Source organism: Eleutherodactylus coqui, chromosome 5, assembly GCF_035609145.1.
Source record: "Eleutherodactylus coqui strain aEleCoq1 chromosome 5, aEleCoq1.hap1, whole genome shotgun sequence".
NCBI lineage: Eukaryota > Metazoa > Chordata > Amphibia > Anura > Eleutherodactylidae > Eleutherodactylus > Eleutherodactylus coqui.
Window position 1 is genome coordinate 96,342,878 of NC_089841.1, and position 12,759 is coordinate 96,355,636.

Here is a 12,759-nt window from a genome sequence, read left to right on the forward strand (position 1 = left end):
GATCAACGAAAGCCCATGTAGTTTCATTGACTCCATTCACTGCGGGTCATGCGGACAGGTCTTGCGTGTTGAAAGGACGGTCATGTGAATAAGCCCAAAATTATATAGACTTAATCAATGACCTTCTGTGTAGATTATTATTAATGTTCTTTTCCACCAATTACATCCACTACTTATTCACAGGACTTGGTACCCACATTCTAGCAATGAGTCCAGTACTAGTGATCGCACATTTATCATCATGTGGCTATGTGATTAAGCAGAGTAGTAGAAAACCCTTTTAACCTCTTCACGTCCCAGGACATAAATACATCCCAGGCATGTGGGATACCAAGCAGATCTATTTGACAGCTGACACCAGCCCACAACAGCTGTGATCAGTGTGAAAGCTGATCGCGGCTGTTAACCCTTTAAAATGCCCCAATTGGTATACGGCAGTCCTGAAAAGCCCGATCTATTAAAGTAACGCATTATTTATTCTGCACAAAAAACAGGGTAATAAAACTAAACAAAAATGCCAAAACAGCATTTTTTTGGTCACCACACCTCCAAGAAAAAGAAAATATAAAGCAATCAAAATCAGAAGTGATTTTGTAGTATTTGTTGGTTTACACAGGCATACCAATTCCATATTCTGGTTCCAGAACATACATACGTTTAGCTATTACCAAGTCTGTGGAGGGGGACAGAAAATACTATTACTGCTCCCCATACAAACCAGGGACTGAAGCCCTCTTGTTCTTGCCAACTGTGTAGGTGCCAGACCCCAACTAACTTTAATAACTCATCTGATTGATGGGTAATTGTTAAGGGGGAAGGTGAGACAACCACTCATGATGGCAGGTGCATTCCTGCAGTTTTTTTTTTTTTTATTACAGAGTAGATTTAATTGCTGAAGGCTGTAATCTGCAGGTCAATGACAGACTACAAGTTGCTGTAAACTGTAATCTGTAATCAATGGTTTGAAAGGAAGGTTGGAAGATCATTTTTTCCTCAGGAGATAAGCTGGCACCAGAGCAGTCTGGTTATGGTTTACCTCTTTAAACACAGAACATTCGACTGAGCCGAACATTCGTGTGTATGGGGAAAGTTGGCGAGAACAGCTGTCAAACAAAGGGTTGTTTGCGACAGTTGTATAGAGTATGTGCGCCTCTAAGGCCTCATGTCCAGCAGAAAAATACAATCCGCGCAGATTTCTGCAGAAGATTCCGCGCGGATTTGCTTTAAATGGTATTTTTTTTACCATGCGGATATCCGCACCTATTGATAGCAAGGTGATAGCAATTTTGGCCGATCCGCACGGAACCCGCTGCGTTTTTTTCCGCGCGTGAAAACCGCTAATCGATTAGAACGCCATCCACGGGTGCAAAATTCAATTTAATTGACCTGCAGATGGCCAATGATTTCCTATGGGCAAAATTTCACCCGCGTAATCCGCAATTCAATTTTGCTAGTGGACATGAGGCCTAAGAGGTTAAAAATTAAAACAGAACTTAAAAGTAAGGGAGGTTTTTACAGCAATGAACAGAACACTTACCTTCTGCAATTGCACCAAGAACCAAAATTCCAGATTCCTTTACTACCCATTCAGGATGGAAAAGTAATTCTTTCAATAGAGGCAGTATGTGTGGCAAAAGTTCATCTCGAAACACATTCGCAAGCACGTCAAGAGCAGCAGCTGAACACTTCCCTTGAAAAAGGCAAAGACATAAAATGTGAAAAATGAAAATGGCGTCTGCGATGCTAACAGAATTCTGACCAAGTAGTTTTATTTTGGCAAGCCAAGCTTTAAATCCAGTCTGCTAGCCAAAATTACTTACTTATATTCCAATCTGATATTGTCTCATCATCATCAAGGTCATCGTCATCATCGTCATCCTCTTCAATTCCATCCTCTTCATGTGGCTGAGCCACTGTTCGTGATCTGTGGAACCGAGGCCGAATGTCCTGCTCACTGTCAGGAACAGCTTCATCTTCTTCTACATCACCCTGGATTGGGATATGGAATAGTTGACCATAAACAAATCGGGACTCCATTTGAAACTACAATTAGATTCTGTACTACTTGACAAAGGGGGGGGGGACGGACATTCAGCCAAAGCAACTGGCAATCTTGGTGGGACCAGATGGATCCCATTATAAATCAATGGGGTAGGCCAATTTCCATTGTGTGGCGGACCCAACACTGCGTTGCGGCTTTTGTTATAGACAAAGGCCACAAAGCTAATGTGAACATAGCTGAGGTAGGATTGTCGGTTTCATTTATGACATTTCTATAATATCCACTCACCTTGAGCAATATAATATCTATCTCTGAATATTTCATTCCATTTACCAAGACTGGTATCAACCTAGGAGACAGACAATATACTTAGGCAAAAAGACAAAAAAGTAGCAATATTTTTTCACTTCAAAACAGACATTTTCTAATTTTAAATCAAGAGAAAACTATTTGACAAAAAAAAAAAAAAAATGTATAATGAGGAAAAAAAAAAAAAAATCAAAAAAGGGAAGAGGGGGGTGGGACTTACTTTGCAAGATGTCTGCATAGAACTTCTTTACAAATTGATTGCTCAGCCAGAGTCAGCCAAAACTCACATGCCTCCAAAGCAACATTTTCATCCTGATCCTGTGTTCTTTGCAGCATGTACTATAGTTGAGGGTTGACAAAATGAAAACTGGTCAAGTTTATAACACCGGTATAACATGACTGCATTCTCACTACTATTGGCTCTTGAGTCTACATTATTTGTACCCAGAAGTACAATGGTGATTATTTGCAGTAGTGCCAAACAGAACTAGAAAGCATATAGATCGTATATGAAACTAAAAACTTTCCTTCCCCAACTCAGACAAGACGAAATACGTACAGCAGCCACTTCAGACGATGTGCTCGCTATTTATGGGCCCACACAAAAAAAAAAAAAAAACCCACCGTACTCATCCTTTTCTTAGATGTTTATTAGGGGACACAACAGAGACCTTGGGCATAATTCCTGCTGCTAGGGGGCAGACACCAAGCAAAAGGAGAGTTAACTCCTCCTACCAGCTATACTGCTGCAGCCATTCAGGTAAATCAGTTTGTATGCAAGTAGTAGAAGAGAAGAGGCCGAGGGCTCACTGAACACGTGAACCCAAACATACAACTAAACGAAGTAAAGGGGGAAGACCGCAGTATATGGATGACATGGAGCTTGTGAAGGAGACGTTCAAGAGGGTATGCTGGCTACGGATAGAAGGAGGGGAGAACAAGGTCCTTACTGAGGTGGAAAGGTGAAAGCACCTTGGAGAGAAAGCACCAGGTGAAGCACTGCCTTGTCCTAATGCAGATAGCAAGATCAACATGACACTACGGTGAGCTCAAAGACATGGCAGATGGAAGTGCTGGCTACCAGGAAGGCGACCATCCAAGATAGCATATGGAGGGAGATCTCACGCATGTGCTCAAAGAGAGGTACTTTGCAATGCATCTAGGACCACATTTAGGTCCCATGGTGCTGATGGGATGCGGGAAGGGTGGGCAAAATGTGCCACTCCGTGAAGAAAGGTATGCATTGCATCCTTGGAAGCATGACATCAGCACGGAAACTTGACCCCTGAAGGAACTGAGGCTCAACCCCATATCCACACCTTCGAGGAAGAAAATACGGGAAATGGATCTGAAGGACAGCACTTGTCGGCATATTGTAGCGATTGTAGCTCAGTGTTCAGTGCTGGAAAACATTTTGTGAATGGACAACGTTGTTGAAAACCAAAAGGTCACTTACTGAACATTTGTAGAGCGATTTGCATAGCTACTTATCAGCGACTATTTTTTACTGAAGTATTTTTTTCATAAATGGCGAGTGCGTTGACAGATACGGCTTTTGTCCAAATTCTATCTTATTTAGAACAGAACGCGCACCAGATCCCTCAGATGGGGAAGGGGGGAGTTTAATTTCACTAACCCTGTATTTCAAGTGACTGTCCTATGTAATATATAGTGTCAAGCCTGAACTACTATACTTAAGGCCTGACAACCCTTTTCCACTTAGGATTGAGCAAGCAGCCATTACCCGTATCGCAAACCTGGTGGTAGTCCTGGTGATATACCTCACTATTGTTTTCAGCCTACTGCTTACCTCCACAAGCAATAGGTAAGCGTTAGTCTAGGAATGCTGAAGTGGGTAACTTACTATATAAATTAAGCAGATGGTTATTAACTGATGCCACAACCAGTGACCGCTAACACCATTCAGGAAGAAACACTGACTTAAAAGTAGTTGCTTTGTCATTATAATAATATATAAAACTTATTTTCTTCAGCATTTTTATTAAATGGGTTATGCCAAGATTAAAACATATGCCCTATCCACACAATAGAGACTGATCGTGGGGTCCAACATCTGGAAGGTTAGACCCCCCACCCCCCCCCACCACCAGGATTCACAAGAAGAGGGTGTCTCACTGGATAAATGGGGCAGTGGCAGCACATGGGACTGCCAAAAATAAGCCTCGTACAGCACCCAGAAATCTTTAGCAGTCCTATAGAGATGCATGGAGCCGCAGTGCACATTGTTGACTACAGCTCCATTTATACAGAGTGACACAAGGCTCCTTTTCTCATAAAGTGGTGGAGATCCCAACGGTCAGACAAGACACTTCCACTATCCTGTACAGCATGGGTCCCCAACCACGGGTCTGCGGACCAGGACCGGGCCGTTAGGGTTTCTTTGCTGGTCCGTGGCGCCACAGACCAGCACGCTACTGTTGTACCTTGATGTCACGTCACTGGAAGCTAGGGGCTGAGCGAACTTTAGAGGGAACGCCCCCTAGCTTCCGATTGGCTAGTACTGCGGCAGGGAGGACACGCTCCATCGTGTGCTGCTGTCTACTACTGGGGGTGGGGGCTCGCCAGCATAGCAGTGAGCGCGCGGGAGCGGAGAGCATAGCGGGGACCTCAGAAGCCATGCCGTCAGAACTGACGGGGTCCCTAGAGTTCTTGCAGTGCAGGGGGGATATGGCGACACGGACAGTGCTTCGGATCCGGTGAGCGCATATCTGACGGTGCCAGGGAGTGTAGCAGGGCAGCAGAGTGGTCCCAGCAGCACCCCCCGGTCTACAGCGCTGTTTGGTTAATAGCGCTGCATAACCCTGCCCCCATAGGACCAAAACCCCACCCCCACACCGCCGCCGCCCTGCTGGGCCATGGAAAAATCATCTTGCTTGAGGCCGATCCCTGGAGGAAAAAAGGTTGGGGACCACTGCTGTAGAGAGGCCAAATTTGAATCTTGGGACAAACCCTTTAAAAATGAAACACGGAAGCTACTTAGTAGCTAAATAGGTGGTGGAGTGGGGACACTTACCTCCACAATATTGTGCATGTGTGGAAGCAGACGGTCCATTCGGACTTCAAGCAGCATGACAAGAGCCCTGCAGACATTTTTACGAACTTCTGGTTCTTCATCGGTGGCCAAAGCAAATAAATTCTGCCAGAAAACAAAACCTTTGAATTCCACTATCACAATACATAACATTCATGCAAGACACTCCTGATCTTAAAAGCAAAAGCCTCCAATTGTTTTGAATGACAGCACATTCTGCACTTCTCAAGTAATGTAAAGAGGTAAACAACCCAGCTGTAAATATCTCACGCAGATCGTGATTTTCGCCTCCGCTCTCCTCTAGCTTGTTTGAACACTAAACTGTAAACTGTTAAATGCAAGTCACACAATCTGCAGTACAAAACAGGTCATAATGGAACAACCAGAAAACGTAAGACAATTTATACAGTAATACTGCCCAGTACTTCTTGCTTCTCTTACATGAAACTGAATGGTAAATTGAAAAGGACAGTCTGCATGTCGCAATATCTGGTAACCTTGATAAAATATGAATTCTACATATCAATGAAAGCCTAAACGCAATTAGGGTAATTTGAAATGAACGGTGCCGTTTAGAAAATGCGCAATGTGGAACTATGAGAAAATCTTTTTATATATCTCGCAAAAGCATAGTACACGAACACTAAATAGAATAGTAATAGAAATATAGTCTGCCATCACAATCATCTATGTACAATGATTGGCCAAAATCCAGCCTAATTTTATGTGGTCTACGGCCTGCTTTGGCATTAGAATAAAAATGCTAGCAAAGTGACAGAATTCCCAGCAGCTCTACATTTTACACTTTCTGGAACTACATGGAAAATTATTCTTGAAAGTTATTTTTGCTGAACTGTCCAGACAGATGGAAACCATTGGAAACAGGTTGTGCGCACTAATGTCCATTTATTGCATTTCTTTTGAGCAAATGACATAGAAGAATGATCTGAAACCTTGATTTGTTGTGTTGGCTTTCCTTCAGCAAGTAGTTCACCATAAAATGAAGAAAATTGTTTACTTTTTACAGCATCTGGTGTTTGCACATGGTCGTAAATGTTTGCAATACCATTGGTTCGAGCTACAGTTAACCATTTGGTGTCTAATGTCCAGTTTAAAGAGACTAGAAGTAGCAGCGTAGACAGTAAATTTCCAATAAAACACACTTTTTATTTCTCCATGTTCTTTAAAAGTAAACTATGTTTCGGCCAGCAATGGCCTTTAAGCTTCCATGAACATACACGCTTGAAAAAGGCCATTGCTGGCCAAAACATAGCTTGCTTTTTAAAGAGCATGAAGAAATAAAGTTTGTTTTATTGGAAATTTACCATCAATGCTGCCCCATCTCTGCTATTTCTGGACCATTTGTGGGGCCTACGAGTTCGGGCTCAATTCTAATGGCTTTGTATTTCTCCACCTCGCCATGAGACTGTACAGTTTAAGTGCTACTGATCATCATTTATTATACTAGTTTAAATAGACTGTCCCCTTTTTGCACCTCCGAGGGCGGCACAAGACCGTGACAGTCATGCTCATAACTGTGATATGCCTGTCTGGATCTGTGCAGTGGTTTTGAAGAAACTAGCATTTTATTAGTACCAGCCAGACACAGAACTAGTCCTGCACATTCCTGTACATAGAGAGAGCTGCCAATCATTGGCTGGAGGCTGGTTTGGGTGTGGCTAGACTACAGATCATGAATATGCAGGACAAGTTCTGTGTCTGGGTGCTACTAATAAAAAGCAAGTTTCTCCAAAACTACTGCACAGATCCACATCACAGACTAACTCACTCATCAGTGTGACAGGCACTACCTTATGATGCTCTCAGGGAGAGATGCAAAAACATGGTGAAAGTCTCTAAGTCTTATACCTATGCCACTACTTGTAGGCTCATACCTCAATAAAGGAGTCAATATGCAGCATAAGAGCTTGGGTTCTTCCAATGATGAACTGATTGACACAGGCGACAGCGTGTGACCTAAATGGAAGAAAACAACTGTCATACTTCTAATGCACCAAAATAAAAATAAAAAAGTCAAACTCATCAGCGCAGCACAGGTAATAGATGTTCACCCAATTGCACGTCCTCTTAAGACCAAGGCAAACGCCTATGGCCCAATGGCATGCTACTATTGGCACACAAGTAGAGATCAATCAATTATAAGACCATGAAATAGAATAAGGGCCTAGTCACACCTGCATTGGGGCTTTCAGTCACAATTTCTTCTCTTCCCTTTCATTTTAATTCTGGATTTTCACTCCAAAAATGAAGCAAAACTTATCCCTCTATTTCCCCAATTGATTTAGTGGGTTTTAAAAAACCACAGGAAGCAAACAGAAAGCTGTCAGCTGGTTTCCGTTTTGTTCCCATTTTTTCTTTGGCTTAATGGCGCAGTTTACAACTCATTGAAATCAATGGGGGGGAAAAAATGGAACCGTTTATTACAGTTCTAAATTAGTTTCTCTGCTCCAGAAACCTAAAGAGTGAGATGGAATTATAACTGGAGGTCATAACACGGGTGTGATCCAACCCCTAAAGAGGACCAGTCAGTTCTCCCGACAGATTTGTATACATGGACGACAATTCTGGAGCATCTTCCCCCACAACTCTGTATTTTTCTTCTTCTACTGTTATTCGTGCTAGAAACTTATAATTAAATTGACAAATGGGTGTTACCCGGTACATTGACACTGTCCGCACAGATACAACAGTGTCAGACCATAGGAACAACCCCTCAACGGGTGGGAACCAATTTATACATTTCTAGAAGGAATGCACAATGCAGAGTTCTAAAACAATACTCCAATATTATTTCATGACTAAGTATTTATTAGATTTGTCAGCAGAGGTGACTTTAAAATAAGTGGAAAAAAACTAAACGTGGTACCTTATTTTTGGACTACTATGTTTAAAGAACTGCAAGAACTTGGGGATCATAACATTGAGAGGTCGTTCCAGAAGATCGCTGTCTAAAATCTCAGTAGAGTCTTCACAGATTTTCTGAAGAGCCCCGAAAGCTCCCTGTGAAAAACAAGCCAAACACGTCTTTAGAGAACAGTATGATCTGAAAGCAGAGCTAGCACTGCCTAATTTACAGGAGGACCAAACTAAGCAATCCATTCCTTACAAAATACAAGCAAAATGTTATCACACCCGTAATAGAAGACGATCTACTTAGGGCTGTTCACTGATCACACAAAGTATATTTTAGTACACTGCCTGTTTCCACATTAATATTCAAGCCCCTTAGATCAGCTGTTATTGGGCCCGCTGTCATTGCAGATAGATCCCAAAGCAGACTGCTCTGTCCGTAGTGCAGTGGGCCAGGTCGGTATTGCATGCGCAGCTCCAATGCAACAACCACCCGAGCCATTGCACTACTGACAGAGCAGTCTGCTTCTGGCGCTGTCCGCAATGACAGTAGGCCCAATATCAGTTGACTGACTGGAATACCAAGCAGTAAGACCCCTTACGATCAACTATTAATGACCTGTCCTAGATAGGTCATTAGTAGTAAAGTCCTGGATACTGCCTTTAAGTTAGTAGTAATGCTGTGAGAACTGGTGACTAAAGGTCCTTTTACACGGGCCGACAGTCTTTTCAGCGACTGCATGAGCGTCGATGCCACTGCTGAGGTCAAGACAAATAAAGATTGCGAGCAGCACACAAGAGTCTTCCAAATGTAGTCTTTGCAACAAGAGATGCATCTTTTATTAAATCCACTGACAGGACTTACGACGTTTCGACCACATCTGGGGACTTTGTCAAGCTTATAATCACAGTATAGAAGCCAAACATATATATGCTTTATGGGTTTATGGTTGTCCTGCTGGCAGTCTTTACACTATTGTCACTGCTAAGGTCGTCAGCGCTCGTGCAGAGCATTCAGACTGCAAGTCCTGTCGGCGGCTTGTGGGCTTCTCGCTCTGTGCTATACCTCCTATGGGAAGCAACGAGCAGGGAGCAATCACACAGGATGATAAGCCAGCGACCCAACAAGGTTTAAGCTGACTGAAAAGTCAGCTTAAAATAACAGCGAATGGCAGGTAAGCGATATCACTCACTTTCGCTCGTTTGAATGAATTGTGAGCAATATGGTAGTTCTGTAAAAAGGCCATAAAGGGAATATAGGAGTTGCAGTCGCATATAATAGCAAAGGCAATCTCCAAAAATACGAGGCACAAAACAAATACTCCATTCTTATAATGGGTTCTGTTGGGTTCAGTCATGGTGTCCCATTTTACCAAGAAATTAAGGGGGGGGGGGGGGGGGGGAGGAGGAATGCGGCACTACTTGGTCCAGCACATGTAAGAGGAATCTGCAGTCGAGCCTCCAGATGTGAGCCGAGGCCACAGCTTCCTTTTTAACTAATGATTTATATTCTGTACGAGTACAGATACAAAGCCATCAACTATTTAAGAGAATTCTTAAGAGTCCAGTTTGTTATCTGCATTCTGTTGCTCCCAGAAATGTTTGGCCGACTCGCTCCCAACATCTGGAGAGCAGATTCTTTTTGTTCTAAATAAGCACATTGCATCATTATTCTAGAAGAGCAACTTTACAGCAGCAATGACTGCAAATAGTTGGGAGCTCCGTGCGGAAGTGAAGAATCACAACTTACACATTCCTCCATCGCCTAGGAGTTTGTCAAAGACTATATGCAAGTAACATGGTGACTAATAACCAGAATTTACCTGATGGCATATGCGAATATTAAAGAGCTTCATGCTTAACCACAACACATTCGAAAATCCTCAACTTTCTAACTTACTTTAAGTTTCAATTCCTCACAATTTTCGAGATGAGTTTGCGGTCAGTAAGTACTCTAGATTGTGTTTAACCTCTGAATTCAAATATATACACTACTGTACATAGGCAAAAGAATGGGCGAAGTGTCGGATGTACAGGAGAGAGGCCACATTCAGGACACAGAAGATCCTGTTCAAGCAGTACAAGAGAAACTCACTTCACATGTGTTGTAGTCTTCGGAGTCCAACAGACCACATAATTTTGGCAAGAGCTCTGGCCAATTCTGTAGCTCTCCTTTTGAAGCAATAGTCGTGATTAGGATACCTAGAAATCAAGGATAGAATTAAAAACGGGGGTAACGGTAAACTGCGCTGCACTAATCAGAGCTACAGGGAAGAAAAAAAAAAAAAGAGCACCAAATGAGAGCATTTATACTAGAATCAGGTACTTATACATTTAATACTGGTGGTGCCCAACTTTTTGGTTGTTTTACTACTAAGGTCTATGAAAGTTTATATTAAAAGATACCAATTTACAATCAAACAGGCCCCAAGAGCAGCCCCGCCAGCTCCTGAAGCCATTTTTCTTTTCGTTTAGGCTACATAGATTGTCACATCCTGGACAGGAGAATTATTAGAGAAAAAATAAATAAAGTAACATACCCACTGTCGCCCGGATTAGGGGTGAGGAGTCCCCGATATTATTCAAACATTCACTCTTGATAAAGTCCGTCACTCCATTTGGAAAATTGTGAAAATGAGCTTTTACATTATTTTTCAGGATCAGCCCGCTCAAAGACCGCGTAGGTTCATCTGGAAGAGAACACATTTAGGGTTTTAGTCACATATAGTTTTAATTAGCATCAGAAGCATCTAGCTTGTTATACATACCCTCAAAGCTACATCAGTGAGTCAGAAGATACCAACATTAGTTCATGAAGCATAGCATTAACATATTGAGAAGTAATACTGCCGCTAACAGAGGCTTACGACAAGTCTTAGCACATTCTGGGTATGTTGTAGGTAATGAATACACTCAAGGAAAATTTGTAATATACCGAGTTGGTGGGAGACACTGATATATACAGAATCTATGACTTACTAAAAAGGGGTCTTCAAGGACATTAAACAAAATAAATAAAATAAAGGGGGAGGGTTTAAGAGCTTAAAATTACTAAAAATTGAATACTCCCCTATGTGTTTGTATAGTAGTTGCAATTAAGGAGATGGAACAGTACCTCTGCAGTGCCACCTATCAGATGACAGCATCCCTTCAAATCAATGCTTGACCCTTTAGAAGAGTCTGTAGAGCAATGTTTGGGAATTGAAAACCAAGCCAGAATCCATACAGACAGCTGTTTTGGGGTTTTTACATCTCAGTGTGCTGTAGGATCCTGGCTTGGCTAGTGAGAGGCCTGTGATGTGGGTCGGGAGGGTGGTATTTCTCCTTAGGGAGAGCACCAAGTGGGCCGGGAGCGGTAACATCTCTCCTTAGGAGAGCACCAAGTAGGTGAATGAGCAGACTTATGAGGCCATCCATGCTCTTCTGGGTAATATGCAAATAAGGAAGATGGAACATATAGTAGTTGAATACACAAAGGATAGGGAGAGAGGGGAGGGAAACTAGAAAAGGTATAAATATAGGACATATGGGTTTATTTAAAAGGACTCCAAGCGACAGACTCCAGCTGATAAACTACTGACCTGTCCCGAGGTTACATCAATATTATTTGTGCCTGGAAAACCCCTTTATAGATAACAGTAATATGTGTAAACTCAGGTCAGAATGGGACAGTAGTATTTGCATGTAGATCAGCAACTTATCAGTATCCTCCACTCTACAGGCCTTCAAGATGCTGCTCTCCTGGTTGTCCTGCTACCTCTTTGCTTATTGACCATCATTAGCTCTACTACTACGACTTCCCTTGCGGTTTGAGTTTGGTCCTCTCCACTTTCCATCTACACAGGCCCTACTGGACGCGTATTACTAAATTCAACACCACCTCCATACCATTGGCAACCTGATTGGTTATTTGGGTTGGCTCATTCACGGCGATTGGTTATTTGGGTTGGCTCGAGTAGAGGTGGTGTGGAATAGGAATATATGCCTACTGGACAAACTAGATTATCTATTTTGATATCTTACTACTTCCCAACACATCCCTCTTCCACTACTAAAACCTATCCGCTGCCTCTAACACCATGTCCTCTCTCTGTCTGAAACTCCTCTCAAAAACTGAACTTTGTGTGTTTCCACCATCTACTACCCTAACCAATCCAGACATTCCCACTTCAGTGTGGCTATGCTATAACTCCTAGGCGGCATGCTTCTGTCTTGGGTCATATCTCCAGATTCTACCTCTTTCATTGTGGATACACCAGGAACTCTTAGGGCATGTTCACACAAGCAATACATGATGCAAATCATCCTAGTAGAATTTACAGCACAAGCCATATGGATGATATTTAAGGGGTCTCATTGACATGTTGCTGAAAAAAAAATCTGTACATCTGAAGCAAAATTTATATGCAGTGTGGATTTTAAATCCCCAGTATGTCAATGTATGCGGCAGATCTGCAGTGCACATTACACTTTACGTGCAGCCATTCAAATCCGGGTGTACTTTCTGCAACAGAGAATACACAGG

The 12,759-nt window shown here is 42.4% G+C and overlaps 1 protein-coding gene across 1 annotated transcript in view; it reads right to left on the reverse strand.

The window, feature by feature from the left end:
- Window positions 1-12,759, reverse strand: part of TNPO1 (transportin 1) — a 63,874-nt gene that overhangs the window by 22,411 nt on the left and 28,704 nt on the right. The window contains exons 3-11 of the mRNA XM_066602918.1: window positions 10,775-10,924; window positions 10,330-10,436; window positions 8,251-8,384; window positions 7,259-7,340; window positions 5,346-5,468; window positions 2,532-2,650; window positions 2,291-2,351; window positions 1,821-1,989; window positions 1,538-1,690 (exon numbers count right to left, since the gene is read on the reverse strand). Coding sequence (XP_066459015.1) covers window positions 1,538-1,690; window positions 1,821-1,989; window positions 2,291-2,351; window positions 2,532-2,650; window positions 5,346-5,468; window positions 7,259-7,340; window positions 8,251-8,384; window positions 10,330-10,436; window positions 10,775-10,924 — 1,098 coding nt within the window. The remainder of the gene's footprint in view (window positions 1-1,537; window positions 1,691-1,820; window positions 1,990-2,290; window positions 2,352-2,531; window positions 2,651-5,345; window positions 5,469-7,258; window positions 7,341-8,250; window positions 8,385-10,329; window positions 10,437-10,774; window positions 10,925-12,759) is intronic.